Here is a 25,846-nt window from a genome sequence, read left to right on the forward strand (position 1 = left end):
AGAGAGAGAGAGAGAGAGAGAGAGAGAGAGAGAGGGAGGGAGAGAAAGAAAAAAAGGATAACTTGGAAATAATATTGTCCGATCGTAATGCTATCGTTTAATCCGGTCATATAACATATTAGCATACTTCTGTTACTCACGTAGCATTACGCAGTTTGCGTGTTATACTTCCACGGACAAAAAAAAAAAACTTCACGGAAATTATCAGTAATATCATATTGAAATGTTTACTAATTATTCAGCAATAATTCATTTCTCGATAACGTAATTAATCACTACTACTAGGACTAACATTACCTAAAACCCAGTAATTATAAACTTAATTATCTGATCTTGATACTCGTTCGATAATTACAAACTTATCTGACCAATTAATCACTTCTTAACAACCAATCAATAATTGAAAACTTACATGATTAGTTGGTAAATTCTTTACATCTAGCCAATAATTAAAAACTCACTTAATTAATTAGTAACTTTGTGGTAATTATTTCGCTAGCACTGAATATACGGATGCTCATTTAAATCAAAATAATCGAGCAGAAAAAATTGCGTCGAAAAGATAACAATGTGAGTGGTAAGTGATAAAAACTCATTTTTGTAAGTGATAAGTGATAAGCACTTGTTTTTGTGAGTGATAATTATTGTCATTTGTAGTGTAACACAAAGTAAGCCGAGTTGAAGGAAAAAAAAAATTGGAGAAATATTAAACAATAAGAATTGAAAGTACAAGAAATAGTATGACAAAAATGGATAGGATAAAAATAGATAAGAATTTTTAAAACTTTATCAAAACTCGAAAGAATCAATAGCTATGAGAGAATAAAGATTGATGAGAGATTTTCATGTATGATGTTTGTTAGAGAAAGAGCAAAGATTATTGTGAATTTGAATTGTTACTATTGCAGAGTTTGAGAAAATAATAAAATAATACGGAGTACAATTGTTAACAGTGATTGAGAGTGAATCAATCAATTTAACAGTCCCTAAAGTATTAGCAAAAACAAAAAAAGAAAAAAGTACAGCAAATGTTCCTCCAGAACGGGTTCATATTCAAATTGCCAAATGGCATTTATACATAATAGAAATTTGTTACATTTCTTAAGTGATGCGCTAATTTTTGCGAAGTATTCATGAAGTAATTGGAATTGAAAGTAAATCATAACTTAATTATTGAATTAAAATAACTTGAGATATTTAAAAAGTAAGTTTTATTTTCGAAAAGAAAGTTGTTTTTTTTTTTTGAATGCATAATAGTTTGTGGCATTATTGTAAGTGTAAATTTAGGACTTAAAGTATCTTTTAAGGTGAAATAATTAGTGGAAATTTAGATAATTAAGCTGAAAGTGTAGTTATAAGTGTTGTAGTCTTGTGCAACTGAAAGTGAAATAATTAGGGGAAATAATTAGACTGAAAATGTAGTTATAGATATTTTAGTCTTGTGCTGCTAAAAATAGAATAATTAGAGGAAATTGAGATAACTAGACTGAAAATGTAATTATAATACTTTAATCTTTTGCAAATCAAAAGTGAAATAACTGGAAGAGATTTAGATAATCAAAGTGAGAATATAATATTAGATATTTCAGTTGAGTTGCAAATTAATTCGGGAAAAGTTTGAAAAACTTGATGAAATGTTGAATAACTTAAAATCATATTGAAGTAATTTCATTTCACTCTAATGTTCGCTACTTATTTACAATATTTATATTTGTTCTAGAAATATTTACTTAATCATTATTTAAATAATGTTCTATTATTGCAGAAATATGATCTCGTTTACGACAAGAATATCACGGGCCAGTTTTTCCTCTAAACGTGTAACACTTCCGGAAGGTCCATCATTACAGGATTTTATTGAAACAGGTTATTGTTTTTCTGAATTTATTTTTATCCTTCACTTTTTTGTAATATCAAACGTCTCTTATATCTTGAAATGTTGGATTCATTTGTTTTTTTTTTACTCATTTACTTAATTGCTTACTTATTGTATAAAAGTTTTTTTTTCTACTCGCCAAAAATTATTTACTTTTAATTCTCTTTACCTGTGAATGATTATTTTTCATTTTTTCTTACTGGTTATTCCAACAATATGTCGGATATTTGAAAGGATACAGTTTCTGAGTGAGTAAATTAAATGTATTATTTTTATTATCTTTTATATCAAGGAATGTTTGTTGTTGTTTTTTTTTCTTTTTTTTGCTATCATTATTTTTTTCCAGGAAATTCGAATGATGCTATGGAAAGATATGGAATGCAGATGAAATTGGAAGCCAATGCTAAAAGATTACGTTTACCACCATGGCTAAAACGTAGCATACCTTCTGTGGATAATGCAAATTTCACGCAGTTGAAGAAACAAGTAAAAAAATTAAAACTTGCAACGGTATGTAATCAAATATTCTACAGTTTTATATTCGTTTTTTTAAATTTTCTGAATTCAATTTATCATTTATCATTTTGTTCAATTTACCATACATCATCCTCTTATAAAGTTACAATCATTAAATTTTTAATTGAATCACCAAACATTCACTGAATACAACTTGTCTTCAGCTAATGAGCATGCTTTCTCTTTATTAATGGTTTGATTTGACAAACTACTTGAACGATTTTTATTTTGGGATTTGTTCCAAGATTCTTTTTTTGTTATGATCAGTTTACTTCCGAATATATCCAAAGCCGTAATTCTCATGGTAAGAGGATGATCCTAACTTAAATTTCAAAAATTTATAGGTTTGCGAGGAAGCTCGTTGTCCTAATATTGAAGAATGTTGGAGTGGCTCGAAGAATGCACCATCGACAGCGACCATTATGCTGATGGGTGACACATGCACTAGAGGATGCAAGTTAGTTATTTTTTTTCTATGCGGCATGTTGTTGTATTCAGAATAGCACGACAGAGATAAATGTGCATTTGAAATCGACGCATATCATGAGTTGTTCAATCATTTCATGTAATTACCCTTTGGTTTGGTATTGACAGTAATAGTCTGATTTTAACGATCTCTCAGAACAACAGCATTTAAAATTTGCAGTTAAATGTTATGGGCGTATCAAAATTCTCTTTTTTTTCAAGTTATTAAAATTAAAACGTGAATTGAAGTAACCGTTTCTTTGTAACCTGAATTTTAGTCTTTCCGTGGGTTTTTTAGATTTTGCTCCGTCAAAACCTCACGTAAACCACCTCCGCTCAATCCCGAAGAGCCAATAAATACAGCTAAAGCTGTTGCTGAATGGGGAATTAAGTATGTTGTGTTGACATCTGTAGACAGGTTCGTGATTCCTGGTCATGCTTATTTTCAAGCTTTCATCATTCCATCATTTTAATCCCAGCATTACTTTTCATCGGAATTTTCGACATCACTTCTAATAAAATTAAATTCCAGAGACGATATCGAAGATGGTGGTGCATCCCATATAGCAACAACAGTGCAACACCTTAAACAAGAATGTCCGGAAATATTGGTGGAATGTCTCGTTCCTGATTTTCGCGGTTCATTGAGCTCTGTCGAAACGGTTGCTTCTTCTGGATTAGATGTTTATGCTCATAATATGGAAACTGTTAGAAGATTGACACCATGGGTACGAGATCCGAGAGCTACCTATGACCAATCATTGAAAGTTCTAGAACATGCGAAGAAAGTAAGTTTTTAGAACCCATAATATTTTCGACTGTTTTTATTAAGTATGGTTTTTCCTTTCTTCCATGTTTGTGTGAAATTTTCAGTTTCGTATAGATATTGTCACAAAAACTTCGTTAATGCTTGGTTTGGGCGAAACAGACGAGGAAGTTTTGACAACATTACATGATTTACGTAAAATTGGTAAGGACTGTTTTTTTTTCTCCACGAATTGAAATTTAAATTAAGATTTAGGTTATTGATGTTTTGGATAGGAACAGAAAAGTAGATACCACATTGAACCCTGAATTTGCATTTCACTCGATATCAATTATTCTAATGGCGTTGTATAATTCGAGGTATTACGATTCTGCAAAAGCCCAGCATTCATTATAAAGGAGGATATGTTTTAAGCATAGCAACTTTTTATATTTCCCGAGACAACAAAATTTTCGTATCTATAACAGAAAATAAGGTATTAATAACTATTTGGCAAAAAGAGCAGACCATGCATAAGTGAAACAAATAAGTCTATAAACTTGGTTTCCATATCTTATTTAAAAAAAAAACTAGTGATGAAAATTTTTGACTTAAAGGTGTGGATGCACTTACATTTGGTCAATATATGCAACCTACTAAAAGACATTTATTGGTGAAAGAGTGGATTACTCCAGAAAAATTTGAGGAATGGCGAGAAGTAGGAGATAAATTGGGATTTTTGTATACGGCAAGTGGTCCTCTCGTTCGATCATCTTACAAAGTAATTTTTCTTTGATTTTGTAATTCACCAGGATATCATATTACGTTTTGTCGTTGTTTGGAGGAATTTGTGATCGACATGGGTTGTGAAAATGTGCTTCACTTTGACTTCATTCCAGGCCGGCGAATATTTTTTGGGAAAGGTTGTGAAGAATCGCAAACGAGATGTCCAGAAAAGCTAGTGCTGCTAATGCTAATATTATGCTCCTAGTTTTAGTGTTTGTAGGTTATATATTTGCTCATCCTCATAGTGATATTAATATATTGTATATATCATTTACTGCTTATTATTAAAAGGACTAAAGTAAGTTTTCGAGCAAAAGGAGTTAAATTAGAGTTTGAATGGAAAGGAAATTCAAGATAAATCTATATGTTAAACAATTTAAAGGAGAATCTCTGTGCCAACCCTACAATAGATATTGATTAAATATCTTTAATTTGAAGAGGGTACATTTCCCAATCGCTTATCTGTTGGTATTTAAACGCGTATTTTCTGTAGTAGGTTTCAGTGATCAATAATTTATACCAATTAGGTTGTTATTCTAATGTTCTTCAACCTTTTTCTCTTTTAAAATGTTTTTTAGACGAAAAACTGGTTATTAATGTTTTGCAGTGTTTCTCGGTGTAATAGGAAAATAGGAATATGTATGTAATAATAAAATAGGAATTCATTTCATATGAGTTATATAAGATTGTATTGTGAAATGCTTTCTGATATGAAAATAACATTTCGATTAACTCTGTTTAATTGTACTAAGTTATGGAAGCGAATAATAAATATGTTTCATTATTCAGCATACTTCTTTCTCAATTTTTTTGTTGCTTCAATCAAAATACATAGTTGAAATGAATAGCAGCAAACCAAAACAAGCAATTAATAATTCAGTCGATTAATAATTATGAATGAATAGGTAGTGAGGTTTTTGATATCAAAAAACCCATCAATTCTATCAGTCAGTCACTCTGTTTTGGTATGTAAAATGATCGAGGTTAAATAGCCTAATATGTCACTTTCTTGGAAAGTGATATTTGAATTTCTTATTTATTGAAGTTTAGATTTTGAAAATAATTTTTCGACAGTTATCCAAAGGTATTTTACCAAGCTTTTTAAACAATGTTCCTTTTTTTTCTTTAGATCTCTCTAACGCTATGAGTACTATACTAACGGGTCGAGCGCGTGTTGTATATGTTGGCGATGAATTCATTCATTTGTCGAAAGGTGGTTTGGATGGTAAAATTGTTGCATTTAAGGATTCATGGCTTGCAAATAGCTATGATTTGCAGGATTGGGTTACTTTCAAAGCGAAATCATATGAAGCCGTAAGTTATTATTGCTAGAATCTTTTTTTTCCTTCAAACGGTAAATTTTGTTCTAATGTCCTACAATTAGTGGTCGATATTTCAGTTCCATTTAAGTTTTTATGAAATTTTCATTTTACCAAGTTTAAATTTTCCCATAGAATGACATTGTTTTGTTCCTGGTTTCCATATCATTTTTACAGCTAATAATTTGTTCCTCTACCCTGTAATCTTGCTAAGACACTGAGAGAAGTTATCGCTCCTTATCTTCTGCCATCATCAGCTACAGTGACACTTAGCATTATCCAGCAATAAACAAAACGCACATCACTTTAAGTGAAGTCTTGACGATTAATCGTCTGAATGACCAAAATTACGACATGTGGATTATTCGTATTCTATTGAATACTAACCTTTTATTATAAATGAAATTTGAATCTTTAGATGGTAATCATCTGTTTTCAATTCTATTTCATTTTCACTTTCTTTTCATCTTTTAAAATTCGGATGAAATTATCATGTTTTTCTTGTCAGACATCAACAAGCGGAATATGTGATATTTGTTAGTTGTTGATGAAATGGACAAATTATGTTACCCATGCAATCTGTTGTTGTTATTTGAATTTTCTAAAAAAATGTACTATCCATATAGTCGTGAAGAAGAAATATTCCATCAAACTTCATTGTCCAACCGTTGTTCCACCTTATTTGGGTCATTATTTTTTCGTAACTTTACTTGCTTCTTTTTCTGTAATTAAATCAGAGCTTTGAAATTATTTCAACTTATGTTACGTTTCATATCTTTAAAGGAACCTCCTCATTGCAATTTTGGTGTTCGCTTTAAAGCTCTAGCGAAAAGTGTCAAATTTGAATCAAAAGCTGTTATGTCGGAAGGTATTGGAATATTTTTCAAAGTAGATGAACATCAGGGTCAATATGGTTTTATTACGGTACGTTCTAATAAATCTTTGGATAAATAGAAACATGTACTTGTCTTGTTTTCACTTCGTCTGTGTGGGTTATCTGTTTATAATCAATTACTTTATCCGAACGAATTATTAAATTTCTTCCTCTCAGAACTGTGCTTTTGCCTAACATATGGTAATGAAGCATTTATTTCCAATACCTGTAACAGATTAAGGGAATTAAGCATATTGTGATTGTTTTTGTTTTTTTTTTTCATTAAATGTCGCAATATTTCGAAATTTTTTCTTTATTACAACCTGAGCATATGATTTGCCTTCTTTTTGCAGTTCTTAAAACCTTTCCAACACCAGAAAATGTATTTGTGAGAAATGTACTTCATTAAATTTCATTTAGACAAATGATGGTAATACTGTTTATTTTACCGCAAGTGTTGTTCGCCCTGAAACACAAGTAAATCATCTTTCATTTTATTAAATATTTATGGTTTTTTCCTAAAGAAAGTAGTATTAATTTTTTGAATAGAATTACATAGATTTGTTTAGTGGTTTTACGAAGATTTGTCAATAATTATCCTACTAAATGAGATGATGCACTTCGTTTTCAGGATATTCGTAGCGCATTTAAAACTGGCGTACAAATAAGATATAAGGCAATTGAGCAGAAGCAAAATAATTGTCGTTGGAGGGCAATTGCTGTTTGTAACAAAAATGTTACATTTGAGAGCTTTTCATCACGGCAACAAAAACCTATTGAATCATCAAATAACAAGTAAATGCGTAAAATTTCTTAAAGAAATTCTATGAAATACCAATATTTTAGGTTATATCAAACTTTGGGAAGCATATCGCACTCAAAATACATTCATTGCACTATCCAATTTTTGCCAGTACAAAATCCAATGTTTCTATTGGATTTCTTGAAGGTTTTAAAGTTTTAGTTTTGAAATTTCAGACAGGTTACTGCAACTGTTATAAAAAAGACATCGCAAAACTCTACACCAACAGTAAATATTGTGGCGAAGCATGTTGCAAACAATGATTTACATCCTAATGGCCTGGTAAATATACATTTGGTTCATATGATTTTCTTCTGAACGAGTTAGTACCAATCGATTAATTAATCGAGTTATTAGCTAGTTGCTTAACAACTTAACGAGATGCTGTAATAGTTACTCCAGATAGTTAAGTTTGATTTTTAGTATTTTACTATGTATTTATCATGATTTTAGCAAACTACGACATGGGCAACGACTAATTTGACCCAGAATAATAATATGCAGTCGACGAAACAAATAAATCCAGCTGTTGATTCACGTTCGAGCTCTGTTTCTCTTTCCGAAACTTCGGTTGCTATAGGCTCGAATCGGTTATCATCTACTTCTCTTTTAACAGCAAATGCTTTACCACCATCAGCTACATTTGCTGAATCAACTGGAAGTATGCTTTTTGATTTTATTATATGACTTTTTGTAAGATTTCAAAACTTTTGGAGAAAATCTTCGAAATTTTTTTAGGATTTTTTCCCAGGAAATTTCCAATTTTTAAAAATCTTTAGTAATGGTGCAAGGGTTTTTGATTCGTTGAAGTTTGGAAGGTAGTAATTAACATTTCATTTTAAAATATTCATGTTAAATTTTTCAGAATTGTTGTTTTATTATCAGTTGTTCTGCTGCATGCACTTTAATAGCAGAACTTATATAATTGAGAAATTTCCTGAATTTTTCTAAAAAATAATAATGGTGATGTCATTTTTTTTTTTTTTTAGCTGGCGATGCTTACGAAGATGCTGTCCGACTCATGGCATATTTTAGGCATTTAGTAACTGAATGTACATGTCAGTCATGTGTTTTACGTTAATGATCTCTTTCTGGTTGATTCGTAATTTATCTAACTTTAGCTCTATTATGCATTTAATGCAATGAAATATACAATCGATACTGTTTTATCTTTTCATTTACTATGAGCTGATTCTTTCCTGAAAGTATAACTTTCCCAGGATATCAAATGCTTTACATTTGCTGATTATGGTACAACATTTCTTGCCTTTCTCACATTAGCATCCCGTTAGACGTGTTTGTTAATGTGTTTCTCGAATATTAGATTGAATTGAATTTGAAATTGTTCAAGCTTAACTAAATGATTTGCTTCATAATATATCGGAACATATAGTTTGAATTATTGTTTTTGTAAATTATTTATCCACAGATTTCTGGTTTAGGACAGAGTTTTGAAAAGAAATTTCAGTATATTGTTTATCGGTTTCCTGGACTAATTAAATTGTCAATTTTCCGAACAAGTTAATTAATATAACCTTTGAAATGTCTCTCTTGTAATTATTGTTTGTGAAGTATTTAATCTACTGAAAATATTTTTATGCTTTATTATCGAAAATGAATGATGATGATCTCATGTTGATGGCACATCTGCACATATGTTAGATGTAAACGAACATTAGCTTTTTGAAGGAATCTCGTAATGGCTGTTTTTTGATTGATTTAATTCGTCTTCTAATTATTGTTCATGCTTCAGGCAAATTCTTTTCTATGTAGGAATATTCTTTTAAATTAATATGCTCACATTTTAATGTCAGTGAAGAGTAATACCCTATTTTGATATCACTGTTGAATTGATATGAAGTCTTTTATTAAATTGCATTTAAATCATATATTTATTATTTACCAGATAAACATTTGTAATTGTGGTTCATTATTTTCCATAATTCAATATACATTATGAAGTTTTCTTCGTCGTACAAATTTATACTTTAATTTTAATTTATGCAATTTTTTATTTTGTCATTTTTTTTCCAGATAAAAACACAAATAGATTTTTGTCACAGATATAGCTTAATAATTAATAATAAGATAGTGCTAAAAGCGGATTTTGAATTATTTTAGTAGTTGAGGAAAGTCATTCGAATTTGGGATAAAATTGATTTTTCAAGATTCTGAAATTAGTGATTCCTTAGGAAAAGAAATTCTGAAATATAATAGGTGATGTATTTGCAGTATGATGAATAAAAGAGGAAGAAAAGGAATAAGAATGATTATATGATTTACAAGTTCCATAGGTTGCCTACCTGATTCACTCGAAAAGTCAGCATTGTGTTTAAGGTAAGTGTTTATAGCACTACGTTTTCGTATTGAATGAATTGGTCAATCTAAAGTTAGATAATTCGAGCTAGAAGGAATTAAAGTGATTTATTTATGAGAAATCTCATTTCAGTTTTCTTTTTTTTTTTCTTTTTGTTTGCGAGATAATAATTATTGTTCGCAAGTTATACAAGTGCGCTCAGTGATATTTTCATTTTATTACAGGTTTGTTATTAAAACATGCCGATTAAAATAGTAGCAAAATTGGATCGTGAATCCGCGGTGTATCTTGCTGGGGAAGCTATACAATGCAAGGTTTTTTTTACGTATTTCTTTACTGATTGCAATAAAAATAATTCCTTTATTTACACTGCTACATTATGTTTCTTTAATATGTGATCTATTATTGGTGTAAATGAAAGAATCGAGTTAATGTTAGATCTACAACAAAACATTGAATTAGCTTAAAATTTTTTTTTTCAAATTTTTCTTTTTTAAATTTTTTTCTTAGATTTTGCTGTTCAGTTCATTATCATGACTAATCATCTCGAAAACTTCAAATAATCATTATCCATTTTGAGTTCCTCCCTTCTAACTTGAACAGTTGGGAACTATTACAACAGTTTTTTTTTAGTCCTGACCATATTAGGCTAAATGAGCGAATATTCATGTGAAGCAAATATTTTATCATTTCTCCTATTATTTAGACTTGGTTAGACCTACAGGTGTCAGCTTAAATAATAGGTAAAATAATAAAAACATTTGGTTAATATTTATTAGGATTCATTTTTAAGCAACAGTTTTCTTTCTAGTAAACTGATTTTCTGAAGCTTTTTCTGATTTTCCGGACTTTTTCTTGTAAAAAGTCCTCGGAATTTATTACGATTTTCTCTAAATTACTTTCTTTTAAGTGTAACTCTTAATACCAAGTCGTTGTTCTAGGTAATAATGCAAAATATTGGTAATGATGAGGAATCTTTGGCGTGGGGAAGCGTTCATGTGCAGTGTGAACGGATTGTCAGAGCCAATAAAGCTGATGTTCCCTCATCAAGAAAAAGTTCAACGGAAGAAAAATCGCAAACGATCGGGACAACCGCAATGTCACGATCCGCTTTTACTGTATTTTCTTGCCGACCGGTTATTTTGTTTTGTGAACTGGTACTAAATGTTGGTGAAAGTCGTAGTTTTGAATGTACGCAGCAATTACCATTGGATTCCATACCGCCATCATTCAAGTTTGTTCTGACATCGTTGTTTTTTTTTTTTTACAAGCTTCTCTTATTTACTCCCTAAAAGTACTTTTTTCTACGATATCTTCTACAATATATACTACTTTGCCTTAGTTCACATAAAGAATAGATTTTTCGTAAACTTACTCTCTATCATATGAATGTTTATGTGCTTTTAGAGGACATCTTGTGCGTTATGTTTATAAATTGACACTTGGCGTGCAACATGTTAAATCACCGATCAAACTGATACATGTTCCACTGCGAATCATACAGTCTGACCTTGGATTAACGTTACCGTCTTCACCGACGCTTGTGAACCCTTTCATCAGCAATCACAGTGTTGGGTAACTATCTTGTTAAATTAACTTAGGATTGAGTGGTATGCTTGTTTTTTTTTTTTTTTTTAAACTATGAGATGGATTATTTGCAAGGTTTTCATGCTCGAAACATTTTTCATTGAAAATCCCTGCACATTTAATTACAAGTAATTCGGTTTCTTTTTTTGCTTAAATTAGTTGCAATTTGATCTTTTCAAATAATTCTTCCTTGCAGACCATCAATTGTTGATTTGGCTGTGGAAGCAGCCGATTGTCTAACAGCACCTCATGGATCTTACAGTTACAATATAACAAATGCATCCGGTCGAGTTGCCAGTTTTTCACTTAATAAAAAAGCGTACAAACTAGGAGAAGATGTCATTGGAAGGTTCAATTTCGATAGTTGTACTGTACGATGCCTTCAGGTTTGTAGCTTTACATTCTGTCAGAGAAAATATTACAAATACGTTTAATATAGTTATCTTTTCTAATTATTTAAAAATTCCAGGGTGAGTTTTTGAGTTTGATGTCACACTGAAATTGAGGAGTGTGATCATGCGCACAACTTATTAATTACAAATGAAAAAATGGAATATTGTTAGCAAGACAATTAGTGAGGCTTCAAACAGGCGATCATATCATCTCATTACTTTTTTGATTCATTGTTCTTCCAAGTGTTTTCCTCATTGATTCGAGAGGAACATTACTCATAAATGTAGAGGAGGTTAATTAACTTATCCTGAACTAACAAATCAGAATTGACATATCTGACATGATTGTGTATATACACACCTCAGTTTGTTATTTGTTCAAATTAATTTCAGTTTGTTGTCAGTTTACAATCAGTTGAAAACTTGGTAAACGATGAGTGGCGTTCACATACATTTGTAACCACCCATATGACTGAGCACACTGTTTGTGCATATTGGACCGAAGCAACAATACGATTGCATATACCACTCTCTGCAACATCCACTTTCTATACCGATACGGGCAAGTTTTGAAGGAACGATTGAGGATTTTGAAATTTGAAATTTTCGTTCAAAGTGTATCTATCAACTGCTACTTGGTATGCAAAGCTGTCTTCATATCAGCACTTCTCATTTATATAAGTTCCATACTTGTAATTGGTCCATACTTATAATTGGTAAAATTAAAGTTGAGAAGTGAAAATTAGTAGGGATGAAAACTATCTCCTGAGTTATATTTTGGTTCTTCGTATTAGAGTCTGTTTGTTTACGCAAGTCATATACACTCATCTGTTTATACGGTTTGTGGAAATTTTGATTTATTCTTTTATTGTGATACTTTTTCCATAGTCTATTGTCCGCTTTGGTATATTTTTTAGTACATTTGAAATGGCGCCTCCATTTCGAATTCGTGACATGTAATGATTTTAATGAAGAAGTGGAAGAAGGTCTTTGGCAAGCACCCACAAATGTTAACATAGAAACTATGGTATGGGATTTGGATATCAAGGTTAGTGTTATTTTGAACCATCAAATTTCCAATGGATACACTGAATTTTCATATAATCCGACTGAATTTCAGGTTTTCCCATGCAGTCCACATAATGCGGCTCTTACACTACCAAGTCCAGCTGCAACTGCTTCCATTGTTGTTTAATTTATGTAGAAGGGCTAAGGTTGTAAGTTTTTTCTACTACCATGCAAAATGAAATGCTGAAAAAGAAAGGCTAATATGATCTTGATTTTATACATGTAACCAAACAGGATGATAGTGGAATCAGATCCTGTATAATTTATAAATTACCCAAACTATGAGCTTTCACAGTAATCAACATTTATATCGTTTCGAAATTTACGGTATAATTATTGAAAGTGCAGGAAGCGATGACGGAAGCTTGTGGTGAGAAATCCGCATCGTATAATAATTTCTCGCCTAGTTCTTTGTTTTCCTGAAGAATATCAAAATTCTTTTTCTTGATCATTGTCCAACCACCGTACATGCAAGAGACAATATAGGAATTTTCATCAGCAATACGTATGCTCCATACACTACCATTCATCTAAAAAAGTGAAGTGGTACTTTTTATCCGTTAGTCATATACTATTAATTTTAATTTTATTTCTAAGTATTTGTTTTCCTCTGTTTAAGACTTTAAACTGAAATAAATCGACAGAATAATTCTACAACTCGATGAATCGTACAATTCGAGATCCAAATTTTCTTTAAGTAATATTTTTTGGGTGCAGTTAACTAAAAGAATTTTAAAAAGTAAGTTTTAATTTCTAGTCCAATTTGAGGGTCACATAAAATTCTAAATTACAAGACATAACCTTCTACCAGCTACATCTCACTCTTTTAGCTATCTTTATGACAAAACTGTGAATTCATATTACGTTTAAAAATGTCGAAAACAGAAATCAATTTGGAAAATAGACCTTTTTGTCAAGAATGTATTGAGCGAAATTTCTGAGATCGATACGACGTAGGTGATCATCATAAGAACCACTTATAATGTACTTCGAATTTTCCGTATGAAGAGAAATGACACCGCACTGATGTGTCTTGTTAACACTGATTGGTTGTTTTGTATCTGACCGCAAATCCCATAGTTTTAGTAAATTATCTTCGCCACCCGATAGGATGCAATTGGTGTCGAGCCAGAGCGTTGTCCAAACCTCACACGGTTCATCGGTATATGGCGAAGTATGTCCCAGAAAGGAGGAAGAAATGTTTCCTGAAAATGGAGGATACAGAAAAAATTTAAGACATAGAAAACTTGAAGATAAATGGAGAGGTGCTAATACCACTCGACTATCCTTGCTTGGAGACTGTAAGGAACAGTATGCAAATAGATAAATTATTTGTATTAATTAATCACTGTGCCAGTTAATCCCTAACAGAAATCTAGCCAAAAATCCAAGTCGACGATCTACATAGCTTGAATTAGTTATGGCAATCTGAATAACTGATCTTAGTAAAGTACTTCTTGTTATGTGTTAACTTACGATTCATAGAATATATCTTCCTGAAGAAACTAGCACTTCAACGTTGGAAACTTTTTCGTTTTGTGCTCTTACTATTTTCTATTGGGTATACTGAAATATTGTTATGCCTTGCCATTAAATGTTTACTGTTCCAATATACACTTTTATGGTTGAAGATGAAACCCAATACAGTGATATTTTAAAATATTTTTACATACGGCATTGACTTATTTCTATTCTTAAGAAATAATTCACGCTTGATAAATAAGCACAGATATCCAGTGACAATAGAAGATTTCAGATTTAATTAAATTTGGAAAATGCTATTTCAATTCCCAAAACTTCAAAACTCAAGCTTTAATATTGGAAAAAATACCCGTTTCTAAATTGATAACATGCACTGTTCCACTAACATCGGAGCAGAGCGCAGAACTTCCGCAGATTGCAAGCGCAAGTAGAAATCCCTTTTCAGTCACTGGTAGAACATGCACAGCGTCTAAATCACTGCTGACCACACCAATTGATCCAGTTGTCAAAGTAGAAATGATGTGTCCATCGGGTTGTACAGCAAAACGAAAAATTCCTCCAGGTAAAACGATTAGCTTATCCACTTTGTTTCCGTGCAATTTATATATGCTACCGGAATGAGTATTATCATCATGTAGCTGATAAGTTGCAACGATACATTTCAGTGATTTCTTCTCTGTGAATTCCAGAGCAGCGGGTTTTTCATGAAGGACGAGTGAGCGGGACTGCATATTGATACCAAAATTTCGAAATCTAAAGATTTAGTTTAAGGGTTGGTATAATCCCAAAACTTGTAACAAATTATTGCTGTCGAGCGCATCGATCAGTCTCTATTAGACATTCTCGTACAAGGATTCGAGCACGGATGATATTTCGCTTCAAACGTTCCGAACAAATTTTATTGTTTGTATACGATGGTCGGATATCTTTTCCCAGTTCTTCAATCACCTGAAAAATATGTGAAATTTAGGTAATTCAATATACCAGGCGAAAGTCGATAGTAAATGAAAACAACTAGTGGTTTCACAGTCTACTTCAGTTCCTCATAAGTCACAAATAGGAGGGGAATGGAATAAACTTGTTTATTTTAAATGGCAATAATATAATTTTTTCAATTCCGAATAGTTCGTCAAGAAAGAAATAGTCGCAATCACAAATTTGGGATTTAGAAATTTAATAAATGACAAGCAACGAACACTCAATAACTGGGTGTATTTTGATGCTCCCGATACTTGCGCAGCCGGAACCGAATATTGGGGAAGTGTTGCGGTAGTTGATGATTGATTAGAAGCTAACTGCTGTATAGTATGTCCGCCAGTTTCACCAGACATAACACTTTCAAACGGTTGGACGGTTCACAGCGAATGAAACAAGGGTGTCTAGAAAGCGTACTGATGACTGACGAAACCGATTAGTGCTATCAAATTTTACCATTTCCAAGACCGACAAAAAAGTAAAATGATGGAAAAACTGATTAATGAATCCATTTAACAATCAGAAGCTCACCAGACCCCATATGTCCCAAGAATCTCCAAATGAGGATAGAATCTGAAGCCATCCGGGAAACCGAACACCGGGCAGCTGCGAGGCTATGAAAAGTGGACGGCGGGAAACCCAGATGTAAATTGTCGCATGACTATTGCATGCTGTGAAACATGAAATGAAGGAAGTACCTTGTGGGGCATACATACATTAGATTGTATGATGCTGCTGATGTGGTGTTTGGTGTCCGTAAAATACGTTTTCCGGAAAGTTATCATACTTTCCAAGAGTTTCTCCCATTTTCCGGAGAACCGTTTTGTTAGGAGATATTATATTGTGAAATCTTGATGCCAATATTTAAATGTTCAGTTGCTTAATTAGTCTCATAGGTCTTTAGGGGCACATATCAAGGCTGCAGTAATCAAATTAAGCATTATGAGTTAAAATCTAAATATTATTTTTCTTCCTAAAATTGCTGTGCCGTTCAGGATTTTGGTCTTTCTTAATTCAACTCAACGATCCACAAATAAAAATCGTAAATGTTCCACACATCTATGTGATTCTTGGACATTGAACTTTTGCCTTTTGCCCTTTGATTTTCATCTATAATCGTTTGTCAAATCCTGACCATCTATTTATTGATTGGTTCTGGTACTTGATCTTAGCTTTTAAACTTCTTTCTGTCAGATTATTTTAAACTTTATTTAAATTTGTCTGTTGCGACAGTTTTGTCTGATCGATTGAAGTTATTCAGAATTGAACGGAGCAGTCCGCTTAAGATGTGGGAAACTTTATGCAGATGTGGGAAAAATTTTATTCTGAAATACTTTTAATCATACACTGTACTTTGGTTTTTCAGTATTGGCTTGGTGTTACTTATATTTCAACTTGAAGAATACTACTTATATGTCTAACGTGAGATTTTGCGTTTTATTCTAGTAAAAGCTTAAGAGTCCATATTTCACCGGATAAGCCGGATTCAAAATCCCGAAACATTTGGCATTTGATTTGAGTTGATTTGAACCATGTGAGGTGCTATTCCAAACAAGTTTGTCGTGAATGAAGCACTTGTTGACACACATTGGGAAATCCAGCTTTTTGAATCTTCCTTCACTACAGATATTGAGCAAGGATGATTCGATGCTACAGGTTATATTATCGGTATTAAACTATTTCTCAGGTTAACTTGTTGCGTTTCATCTGAATTTCAGACATATACATTTGAATTGAGCATGACCTGTGATGGGTGCGCAAATGCAGTGAGGAAAGTATTGTCGAAATTAGGAGGTATATCATTCATTCTTCACTGATGGAACTTTTCAAATTTGAAGGAGATTTGAATACTTCAGTATTATTTTATTCGCTTCTACTTTACTACTTGGCCGAAATACCTCATCAATAAGCCTACTTTTAGACGGATCAATATCATCGAAATTATGAATATCGAAAACTGATGGTCTCATTTTGGGTCAACAAGTGTTTCTTTTCTAAAATTGCCTTTTTCTTTGTTCTCAATTTCCTGCATTTTATTGCAGCTGATATATCGGATGTACAGATTAATCTAGAAACCCAGCGTGTCATTGTTACGACTACACTATCCGCTGACTCGATACTTGCAGTATTGCAGAAAACTGGTAAAGAATGCAAGCAGATTTGTTGACGAGCGCTCATCCACCAACTGAAGCTTCATTTAGAGAATTTTAATAGTTCTTTGTATCAAAAACAAAGGACCAAGATAAATGAAGTTTCTAGAACAGGAAAGTCCATTAACCCATTCTGGCAAATTTTTTCACGTCACCATATATTGATTAGCATTCCTAGTTATTTCATCATTTTCAGCATGACATTTCATTCCGGTTTTCGCAGTTATGTGTTTTCTGTGATACTATTTTTAAAGCTTTCTTAGTTTCGTTCATTTCTGCCATTAACGTAGAGTTCGTCTGAATATTATGTCACTATCTTTAGATTTCGATGCTTGAAAAGGAGGGTTTCATTTATCATTCCCAACAATTTCACTTTATTTATCCGTATTTATCATCATTTCGGTTAAATCTTAATTTGATTACCATGTGCTAATTATTCCGCACATTTGTTGGGATGAAACAGTGGTTTAACCTCCATTTTTATCTCTATCCAAATTAATATATTACTGCCTATTCGAGTATAGAATAAGATGTTAGGTCTGATTAGAGTTGGACATATTAAACTGAAGTTTTATTTCAACACTTAGTCTTTATCGGCTTACCAAAACATGCGTTGTTTTTGTGGAAGACATTATCTGCCGTATGCAATTATCACCGAATATATGAGCCATACGAAGAAAATCAAACTTTGTATATAGCACACGAACATAAGCATAATTGCAGTCCGTCCGGTTAATCATTTCGTGGTAAAATTTGGATTGCGCCGGAGGTTGATAAAAAGTGAGCGACTTGATACCCTGAAAAAAAGAGGAAAAAATTAGAAGAGATCTGAAAGCACTTTAAAGATGTAAGAATTGGAAATCAGGAAAGCATTTAGTCTCAACGAAATGGCTGAACCTAAAAGTGGCTGCTAGAGACATTTCCATGGAGGAATTATTCACATCTCATTCTCTTTCTTCCGAAATAAAGAAGTTAGAGAAAAGTGAAGAAGTCAAAGAATCAAAGAGTTAAAAGTCAAAGAAGTCAAAGAATACCTTAATGCTGTAACGTCGATAAAAATAAAAACGTTCTGTTATAAGCATAAATTTCTTTTCCTTCATGTAGAATAACGCCCGCGCTTTTGCTACCTGCAGATTCCGATGGTATTTTAAAAAATGTAATTTCCCCATCGACAAACCAACTCTTCAAGGAAAAACCAAGTTCCTCTCATATGAATGAAGCACCAACTAAACTGTTTAATAACAGCGGGCCGAAAATGATCTTACAATAGCTTCAGAAGCGAAGGCAACAGCAGCTCAGAATATAGTAAAGACAAATGAAGGTAATCATACGCTTTTTCCTGCTGTCTGATAATTTATTCCTTCTGAAAAAGAAACGAGCAGAAAACATAATATAAACTGACCTTCCCTTCCTTTGCATACTCATGAAGTTGGACAAAACTTTCGTTTTCATTTTTCAGATAATTCCGAATCCTCACGAAGTCAAAATATGACGGGATAAAGATAACTGTACCTAATTCACACTTCGGCAGAATCTTTTCCTGAAAGGTCATTAGTATCTATTTTGAAGATGGTATCAATTTTCGCCATCTGTTCCTATCATATTTGTATATCGATGCATATGTGTATCCATATACCTTTTAGTAAAACAAAGATTGAATTCCCCTTCATAAAAAATCGACCAATCCATTAATTTCTAAAAGTTCACACGTTTATTAATTATGAACAAAATACCTTGAAAAATTTAAATCGGATATCAGATTGATTTTCTGCCATGTCAACATCGATCCGTTGCAGTTCTTGGCAGTACGGAATTTCTATCTAAAATCACCAAAATTTTTGATAACAGTGTCAATTATCGTATAATAAAAAATTAGAACTAATTTGGGATTTTATGCTTTATTTCACATCTGTGATACAAGAAACTTTCCTTTAAAGGGAAGAGCACTTTTTTATACCCTAACTGATACATATGCCGATGGACGGAATGCTGGTGATTAGAAAGTGGAATCAAATTAGATATCAAATCGAGGGAAAGAAATTAAGGAGATAAAAGTTACACTCTGTAAGCTGACTTGAGAAATGATGAAATCAATTTCATCATTCAAGCGAATGATGAAATTGATTTCATCATTTCTCAAGTTTACAATAATCCTTCAAGTTTTAGTTTATTTCTGATCAAAAAAAGAAAAAATAAAGAGCAAATAAAAGGAAAAAAAACATTATCTAGCAATCCTTTGCTTGGTGTAAGTAACTTGACAAATCCAGCAAAATTACCGCAATAAAGAGCAAATAATGCATCACATTCCGCACGACGTTCTTCTGATATCAGCACCGTTTGTCTAACAATATAAATTATTCCTTATTTTGATAAATTTTATTCGACACACATAAAAATATTTTCAAAAATCTCAAAAAAACAGCAAACCTGTAAAATTTGGAGTATTGCTCAAGGCTCCAACGTCGAACTCGTGATATATCAACTGTGAGTTTCTTCGGTTGTATATGTAAACTGCTGACAACATTCAATAAATGCTCCCAATTTTGCATTAGTAATATGTCAGCCTAAATTTTTTTGACGATCTTTCTTTAAATGACATTAATTTCAAGCAAGAAAATATGGAATTATTCAACACTTGATGTTTCACTGATGTGGAGATTCTCACATTTAAGAAAAAAAAAAAAGAATTTACCTTATCAATGATTAACACTTCTATAGAGGCTAAGAAGTCCGTTTCTCGTTCCGCGTTATTTTCACCACCTTCACCTACAATCATCCGTAAACCCAGTGGTGAAGCGATTAAAATATCCGATTCATCAAACGCCGTGTAAAGTTTCAAACTTTTTTTTGCAAGTGCAACACCAATCCGGAAGCAATCATCAATATTTCCACTCATAAGTTTCCGGTAATCAGCAGGGACCTGAAGACCTTCCAGCTATTAAATAATAGGCATATTAAAAGAATGGAGCAAAACAAAACACATTCGTGAATAAGAAAAATTTTGCCAGAATTAAAATACGGGCAAAGACACGAAACTGGTGGAGATACTTTGAAAGCTTTACCTTTCTTTTTTCCGATATTTTGAATCCTGTATCACCAAATTCCGTTTTGAAACGCCGATAATTAGAAATAAACGGTTTGTCTGAATTACCAAATATCAGCATCCGGAAGTTTTCAATAATTGGAAAGACATCCTTTTTCATCGGACAAATAATCAACACTTTGGGCCGAGATAATCCCTGATCACGTGTCATTTCAATATCATCTTCGGTGAGCGTCCCCTGAACTTGAAATTCAAACTTCGAAAAACAGTGGTTAATTAAAAATATCCCACCAAAACATGGTTAGGTGAGAAACAAATCTGACAGAATATATGGTGAAAATATAAAACAACGTGGATAAGTGCTCATTTCTCTCTCTTAACTCAATTTCAAAGAAGTAGTTAAAGCAGTTATAGTGAGATTCTGCAAGTGGTGCAAGTGCATGAGATCAGATCAAAAACATATATTACTACCTCATGCTTGTTCGATGAAATGAACGAAGATTATCTTATCTGTCACTATAGTAGAATAAAAATTATGAATGGTTCGCAAATGACTAATTGAAAATAATAATTTAATCGGAAAACAAAAAAGAAATCACCTTTTCGCGACGCTCTTGCAGAAACTGCTTATTCTTTATTATAGTATTTCGTGTTTGCGTAATATGATTGATTGCATGCAAACAATACAACGGCTAAATTGTTCTCAAATTTATAATTTAAAATTACGATTCAAACTTTATGTCCAAAAGATGAAAATTAAGCAGGAAATTTCCTTCCAATTTATCTTGCATATATATTGACTTGAGGGAATGATAATTATTAAAAGTAATGCAGAAGCAGTACTGTGCAATCGATTTTTAATCCTGTTGCACAAAGATCAATATATCTGCCGATAATAGTATACAATGATAGTTGCGCGCTGCTCATCGGATTTCCATTAAGAATTTCGAAATTTTTCAATAATTTCAAATTAAAACCAAAATTTCCAATTCCCTCTTGTTTTAAAATATTATCATCCAGCATAAAATAACGCTGCTGGAATAAACCCATTCCAAGATCCTCCTGTAAAAAATACACCACATATATGATGATTTACAAATCCTCATTAAATTAATCCTAAATTTTAAGCAATAAATTATATACAAAAACAAACCAGAACAATACGCTTCGGTTCACTAGTTGATGCGGATAACGTAGTCGCAATAGTTGGATTTAAAGTTTCCTCGAAATGCTGCTGGAAGTAATTCGAAGAGATATTCTCATCAATTCCAAATGCTTCCCGAAATTTTCGTTTCCCTTTGATCATCTTTTCGTTTCAATATGATAACTGTAAACTCATAATGAAGCTTATGAAATCCCTTGAGTTTATAAGGAACGTTGAAATGTGAAGTACTATCAACAAAAGAGATATAGCATCAATTTCTTTTCAAAGCATATAAGTAATCAAAAAGCGACATGAGTAATTGCGCTTGATAAACAAAAACTCATCTAGCTGAGAAAAGAAAATAAATTTTAATTGATCAAAAATACACGTTACGTACCGTTTAAGTTCATAACCGCAGGAGCTAAATAATCTATCACTCATAAGATCAACATGAAGGAACTCAAGAAACTAGCTAAACAACAAAAAGAGGAAAAGAAAAAGACTAAAATTCGGGAAATCAGCTTTCTTTTTGAAAAAATTCCGTCCATAAACAGACCAAATCACTTCTTGTCTTCTCCTCTTCCGAATGCTATTCCCTATCTTTTCCGTTGATCAATAACGTATAATGTAGATTTCTGAACGGAATAAAAAGTGGGATAGATTTATAAAGGCAGTAATACTTCTTTTCCGATAATATTTGCACATTCCCAAGTATTTATTAATGGAGGAAACATTGTAACAAGAAAAAAAGAAAAAAGAAAAAATCGTTGAAGCGATAAAAATATTTATTTGACATAAACTTTTGGAAGCCAAACAGACGGCAATGACAGACATAAAAAAACATAATTGTAGTTTACATGGAAAAATATCTGTTATAAAAGATACAGGCTCATTGTTCATTCGTAGCGGCTTGTTCAGGCCTCATTGCATCTGGTACAGGTGGTGGAATTGATAGCGGCTCAATGATAACGTCCTCTTCCTCTAAAATCAAAATCAGTATCAGTAAAATCACTATGATAAGTTCGAAAAAGAAAAATATGTGTCATTTGCTGAAGCGTCCAATTCACCCATCGGAAATATCAAATTAGAATATTTGCGAACACTCAATGAGGTTCCTGATTTCTGATTCCTAAAGTATTATCACAATTCTTCAAATGGCACGGTCACTACCAAAAACAAACAAAGAAAAAAGGACTGAAGTCAGTTAGTTAAGCGAAATTGACCTTCTACTTCGCCTTTCTCTAGTTTTTAAAACAAAACACTTCAGTTCATTGTTTTATCAGCAAATTATTCATTAACACGAAAGACCTAGAGTCGCCATAATTCCAATAAGAGCCTCTAATAAACCTAAACAAGCAGTGTAATATTCGTCTAAAAATTTGAAGCATCATAAGTTTGGTGATTTCGCAGCTTGCTTGACAAGAAAGAACTTTTTTCCGAAAATATACTTACATGTAATAGAGGATTAAATTATCATAAAAAATCTGATATGAAATAATCTAAAAATTAAATTCTTTTTTCAAATTATTCTATCCTTACCGTTAGCAACAACAAGTGCTAGCGGCGCCGGTGCTTGGGCACGAGAATTCTGAGGAGTATAACCGCATTCGGTAAGAGTTTGACGATCCTCAATTGTATGCCAGAAACCATCTTCGGTTTGTTTTTTAAAATTTGTTTACTGATTGGTACCTAAAAATATAATTACCGAATGAAAGTTCAGGTAAAACCATTTATTAAAATTTTCTTTCACAAAAGATTTCGAAATCTAAGTAACTCTAAGTAACCAGAGTGAGTAAGCTTATGCTTACCTTTAGGATACCTTCAATTATTTTCTTAATTTCCAAAACTGTTGCATTTTCCTTCACATCGCAAAAAATATGCGTTTTACGACGCAATATTTCGAAAAAGAGTTCCTGCAAATTCTACGCTAATAAAATATGCTGGAACAGGTTTTTTCTACTCAATTTCAAATCTCTTATTCAATCAGTTTTCATGAAAAACGGTACGAGAAGGAGATTACGTTGAGAGATAATCTAATAACTTGGCAGAACTTCGCGCATCTAAAAATTTAATACAGTTAAGAAATGGAAAAATTAAACTAATTGAGGATTTATGGCAGTGAAAACATATTCAGTCAGAAATTAACATGAAGCTAGTTTCTCAAGAAAACTCTAATCTAGAGAAACGTGATAATAGAAAAAAAAACGAACCATTTTACTACTATCCATAGAAGTGGATATCTGGTCAGATCTTGTGCATTACCCAACAAATTATACAAAGGAAATGAATGAATCCTGCAGTTAGAAACTATATAAAAATTAGAACATATGTTTAGGCATGATTAAAAGAAACAATCTGTCGGCTACTAGACTGTTAGCCTTTCCGGATTCATACATTTACAGAATACAAAACTGCGTAAACCAAGAATACTAAATGGATCTTGGAATTAAAGAAAAAGAAGAAATAACTCTCAGACCGTAAACAACGTTTTAGGAAGTTAACTAAAGTGCAGTTAGGTATCTAGTCAAAGTTATTTTATCAAAAATTGGATTTTCTAATACTACTGCGCCATACAGACGATAAGAATCATTTAGCATTGAGTATCTTTTGGCACTCCCAATACCAGAAAACATCCGATATAATTATACAATAGAACTCCTAGGAAGTTTACAATCCTTTTTTTTCCCCGAACGTACCTACTAAATCTAGCTGTGTTATCTACCTAATCATTCTTTTTAAACTAGCCGGAAATGTATAAAAAAAGGTAACTTCTACATATTTTATGCAAGAAAAGAGTAAAACCTAATCAGATAACCTAAATGATCGATCTTCAAATAGAAGTCAAAACCTAATCAGATAATCTAAATGATCGATCTTCAAATAGAAGCCCATTGTTTCTGCACCACCATAAATGATTTAAATAATTCAACTAACAAACCTTTAACAAATAGAACTATTCCCATCCTTTATAATTCCTAACTTCGTAAGTTCAACCTTGTTGTTAGATGTGAAAAAGAAAATCACTTTCAAATAAAACACTTATGAAAGGATATGCAAAAAAAAAGTCAAACATACTTCTACCAAGTAGCTTTCTCTAATACCATACATTTAAATTCTCGATCATAGAATAAGTGATGAAAGCGGAAAATATATAAATAAAATGAGGTAAATACTCGGAATTCGTAGTATCCCGAAAACACACAACAAACTTTCGAAAGTTAAAGTTTTTCAAATTTTAATAAATCAAAATCGGTTACAACACATTTACATTTTACATGCAGACAAGAGGAAATACTACATACATATCGGATTTAAAAACAATAAAAAATGCCCAGAAACTTCTACAGTCAGCAAGGAAAATCCTTGCACTTGCTTTGTTGGGATCGAAAGCCTTTCTTGGTTTAGAAAACTAAGCTACCCACTCCATTTTGACGGCATACTGGTAATATATAAAGACGAAAGCACCCATATGCAGATCTAAATACAGACCTAAATTACAGTATAGAATCAAGTGAAATCCTTCCATTCATGAATATGTTTTTCATTGTAACTTCTCCAAATTATAGATATTACACACTTGAAAATAATCTCACAAACACGGGCAAGAATAGAATATTTCAACAAGCCACCATGTGGAATAACTTTTAAATGCATAAAATTCATAAAATTTACCGAATAATATAGCAGTCAAATGAACACAAGAATGCATTTCAGATCAAGAATCTTGAGGAAATTCAAAAAAGCGAACATTTACAAATCTGTGCATAACATTTATTAAATTATTACCGATAAGATCGCGCATCAGCGTCAATACAGAAACGCGAAGAGAAAATCATCAAACTGATAACGGAAATGAATGTAATATGTTGGTCAAACCACTTAAAGTTATCTCATACTTAACGTTTTTGATCACCAAGATCTTCAATTAAATTCGGATCAATATATGGCCACTTCGTCCCTATTATTTCTAATATTTCATCCTTTACATCACCTTGCACCACTATTTCATCAGTTGCTGTTACCGATGAACCACATGCAAAACGTCCAGCAAACAATTTAGCGGTAGCTTTCAAATCCACATCTACAAATGAATAGATCAGCTCAAGAAAATCAAATTTATTATCTAATTTGAAGCTGACATTTCCGTTACAGGAAATTAACATGTATAATCTAAGAGCCAACACGTGGAAAGAATAAGAGTAAAATTGAATATATATATATATATATATATATATATATATATATATATATATATATATATATATATATATATATATATATATATATATATATATATATATATAT

At 32.0% G+C, this 25,846-nt stretch overlaps 8 protein-coding genes across 9 annotated transcripts in view; 4 read left to right on the top strand and 4 right to left on the bottom strand.

Annotated features, from left to right (window-relative positions):
- Window positions 1-1,759: 1,759 nt before the first annotated feature.
- On the top strand, window positions 1,760-4,697 carry LOAG_04019 (lipoyl synthase). Its single transcript, XM_003139556.2, has 8 exons — window positions 1,760-1,866; window positions 2,223-2,386; window positions 2,737-2,849; window positions 3,156-3,275; window positions 3,390-3,645; window positions 3,731-3,827; window positions 4,220-4,383; window positions 4,502-4,697. The coding sequence occupies exons 1-8, from the start codon at window positions 1,770-1,772 to the stop codon at window positions 4,562-4,564; spliced, it is 1,074 nt and encodes a 357-aa protein (XP_003139604.1). The 5' UTR covers window positions 1,760-1,769; the 3' UTR covers window positions 4,565-4,697.
- An 815-nt stretch (window positions 4,698-5,512) lies between these two features.
- On the top strand, window positions 5,513-8,546 carry LOAG_04020 (hypothetical protein). Its single transcript, XM_003139557.2, has 7 exons — window positions 5,513-5,702; window positions 6,491-6,631; window positions 7,002-7,058; window positions 7,213-7,376; window positions 7,560-7,665; window positions 7,837-8,044; window positions 8,373-8,546. Exons 1-7 carry the CDS (start codon window positions 5,532-5,534, stop codon window positions 8,462-8,464), a joined length of 939 nt encoding a protein of 312 aa, XP_003139605.1. The 5' UTR covers window positions 5,513-5,531; the 3' UTR covers window positions 8,465-8,546.
- A 1,061-nt stretch (window positions 8,547-9,607) lies between these two features.
- Window positions 9,608-12,945, top strand: LOAG_04021. Of its 2 annotated transcripts, none has more exons than XM_020446485.1 (8): window positions 9,608-9,720; window positions 9,925-10,014; window positions 10,642-10,934; window positions 11,108-11,275; window positions 11,484-11,673; window positions 12,073-12,317; window positions 12,597-12,727; window positions 12,800-12,945. In XM_020446485.1, exons 2-6 carry the CDS (start codon window positions 9,940-9,942, stop codon window positions 12,250-12,252), a joined length of 906 nt encoding a protein of 301 aa, XP_020305000.1. In that variant the 5' UTR covers window positions 9,608-9,720; window positions 9,925-9,939; the 3' UTR covers window positions 12,253-12,317; window positions 12,597-12,727; window positions 12,800-12,945. The 2 variants fall into 2 exon arrangements, with proteins under 2 accessions (XP_020305000.1, XP_020303179.1); XM_020446484.1 differs by having other exon boundaries at window positions 12,073-12,241.
- LOAG_04022 (hypothetical protein) lies at window positions 12,946-15,614 on the bottom strand. Its single transcript, XM_020446486.1, has 4 exons — window positions 15,426-15,614; window positions 14,579-15,177; window positions 13,654-13,952; window positions 12,946-13,277 (listed from the first exon to the last, which is right to left on the bottom strand). The coding sequence occupies exons 2-4, from the start codon at window positions 14,958-14,960 to the stop codon at window positions 13,053-13,055; spliced, it is 906 nt and encodes a 301-aa protein (XP_020303180.1). The 5' UTR covers window positions 14,961-15,177; window positions 15,426-15,614; the 3' UTR covers window positions 12,946-13,052.
- Window positions 15,615-16,564: 950 nt separating this feature from the next.
- LOAG_18571 (hypothetical protein) lies at window positions 16,565-17,740 on the top strand. The gene is made up of 3 exons (XM_020451233.1): window positions 16,565-16,626; window positions 16,923-16,998; window positions 17,247-17,740. Exons 1-3 carry the CDS (start codon window positions 16,618-16,620, stop codon window positions 17,369-17,371), a joined length of 210 nt encoding a protein of 69 aa, XP_020305001.1. The 5' UTR covers window positions 16,565-16,617; the 3' UTR covers window positions 17,372-17,740.
- A 204-nt stretch (window positions 17,741-17,944) lies between these two features.
- On the bottom strand, window positions 17,945-21,730 carry LOAG_04023 (hypothetical protein; the record flags this gene model as incomplete). Its single annotated transcript, XM_003139560.2, has 11 exons — window positions 21,551-21,730; window positions 21,241-21,459; window positions 20,997-21,089; window positions 20,417-20,635; window positions 20,047-20,274; window positions 19,782-19,918; window positions 19,575-19,695; window positions 19,088-19,174; window positions 18,757-18,894; window positions 18,389-18,481; window positions 17,945-18,151 (listed from the first exon to the last, which is right to left on the bottom strand). The coding sequence occupies exons 1-11, from the start codon at window positions 21,701-21,703 to the stop codon at window positions 17,945-17,947; spliced, it is 1,695 nt and encodes a 564-aa protein (XP_003139608.1). The 5' UTR covers window positions 21,704-21,730.
- Window positions 21,731-22,430: 700 nt separating this feature from the next.
- On the bottom strand, window positions 22,431-23,769 carry LOAG_04024 (hypothetical protein; the record flags this gene model as incomplete). The annotated part of the gene is made up of 4 exons (XM_020446487.1): window positions 22,431-22,522; window positions 23,081-23,168; window positions 23,350-23,454; window positions 23,752-23,769. The coding sequence occupies 4 exons, from the start codon at window positions 23,767-23,769 to the stop codon at window positions 22,431-22,433; spliced, it is 303 nt and encodes a 100-aa protein (XP_020303181.1).
- A 1,104-nt stretch (window positions 23,770-24,873) lies between these two features.
- The window catches only part of LOAG_18572 (hypothetical protein), a 2,400-nt gene continuing 1,427 nt past the window's right edge, over window positions 24,874-25,846 (bottom strand). The window contains exon 4 of the mRNA XM_020451234.1: window positions 24,874-25,622. Coding sequence (XP_020305002.1) covers window positions 25,438-25,622 — 185 coding nt within the window. The 3' untranslated portion in view covers window positions 24,874-25,437. The remainder of the gene's footprint in view (window positions 25,623-25,846) is intronic.

This window comes from Loa loa, assembly GCF_000183805.2.
Source record: "Loa loa unplaced genomic scaffold supercont3.371, whole genome shotgun sequence".
Lineage (NCBI taxonomy): Eukaryota > Metazoa > Nematoda > Chromadorea > Rhabditida > Onchocercidae > Loa > Loa loa.

What these genes read in the sequence shown, in the direction of transcription:
- LOAG_04019 (XM_003139556.2), top strand. Translation starts at nt 1,770, where the DNA reads ATGATCTCGTTTACGACAAGAATATCACGGGCCAGTTTTTCCTCTAAA. An exon ending in AAAAATTAAAACTTGCAACG is followed by an intron (nt 2,387 to 2,736) that starts GTATGTAATCAA and finishes AAAAATTTATAG; the next exon opens with GTTTGCGAGGAAGCTCGTTG. An exon ending in TCGTTCGATCATCTTACAAA is followed by an intron (nt 4,384 to 4,501) that starts GTAATTTTTCTT and finishes ACTTCATTCCAG; the next exon opens with GCCGGCGAATATTTTTTGGG.
- LOAG_04020 (XM_003139557.2), top strand. Translation starts at nt 5,532, where the DNA reads ATGAGTACTATACTAACGGGTCGAGCGCGTGTTGTATATGTTGGCGAT. An exon ending in AAGCGAAATCATATGAAGCC is followed by an intron (nt 5,703 to 6,490) that starts GTAAGTTATTAT and finishes ATATCTTTAAAG; the next exon opens with GAACCTCCTCATTGCAATTT. An exon ending in ATTTGCTGAATCAACTGGAA is followed by an intron (nt 8,045 to 8,372) that starts GTATGCTTTTTG and finishes TTTTTTTTTTAG; the next exon opens with CTGGCGATGCTTACGAAGAT.
- LOAG_04021 (XM_020446484.1), top strand. Translation starts at nt 9,940, where the DNA reads ATGCCGATTAAAATAGTAGCAAAATTGGATCGTGAATCCGCGGTGTAT. An exon ending in ATCAGCAATCACAGTGTTGG is followed by an intron (nt 11,276 to 11,483) that starts GTAACTATCTTG and finishes TCTTCCTTGCAG; the next exon opens with ACCATCAATTGTTGATTTGG. An exon ending in TATGGGATTTGGATATCAAG is followed by an intron (nt 12,728 to 12,799) that starts GTTAGTGTTATT and finishes ACTGAATTTCAG; the next exon opens with GTTTTCCCATGCAGTCCACA.
- LOAG_04022 (XM_020446486.1), bottom strand. Translation starts at nt 14,960, where the DNA reads ATGCAGTCCCGCTCACTCGTCCTTCATGAAAAACCCGCTGCTCTGGAA. An exon ending in TGTTATCAATTTAGAAACGG is followed by an intron (nt 13,953 to 14,578) that starts GTATTTTTTCCA and finishes CTCCATTTTCAG; the next exon opens with GAAACATTTCTTCCTCCTTT. An exon ending in AATACATTCTTGACAAAAAG is followed by an intron (nt 13,278 to 13,653) that starts GTCTATTTTCCA and finishes TCACTTTTTTAG; the next exon opens with ATGAATGGTAGTGTATGGAG.
- LOAG_18571 (XM_020451233.1), top strand. An exon ending in AGTATTGTCGAAATTAGGAG is followed by an intron (nt 16,999 to 17,246) that starts GTATATCATTCA and finishes ATTTTATTGCAG; the next exon opens with CTGATATATCGGATGTACAG.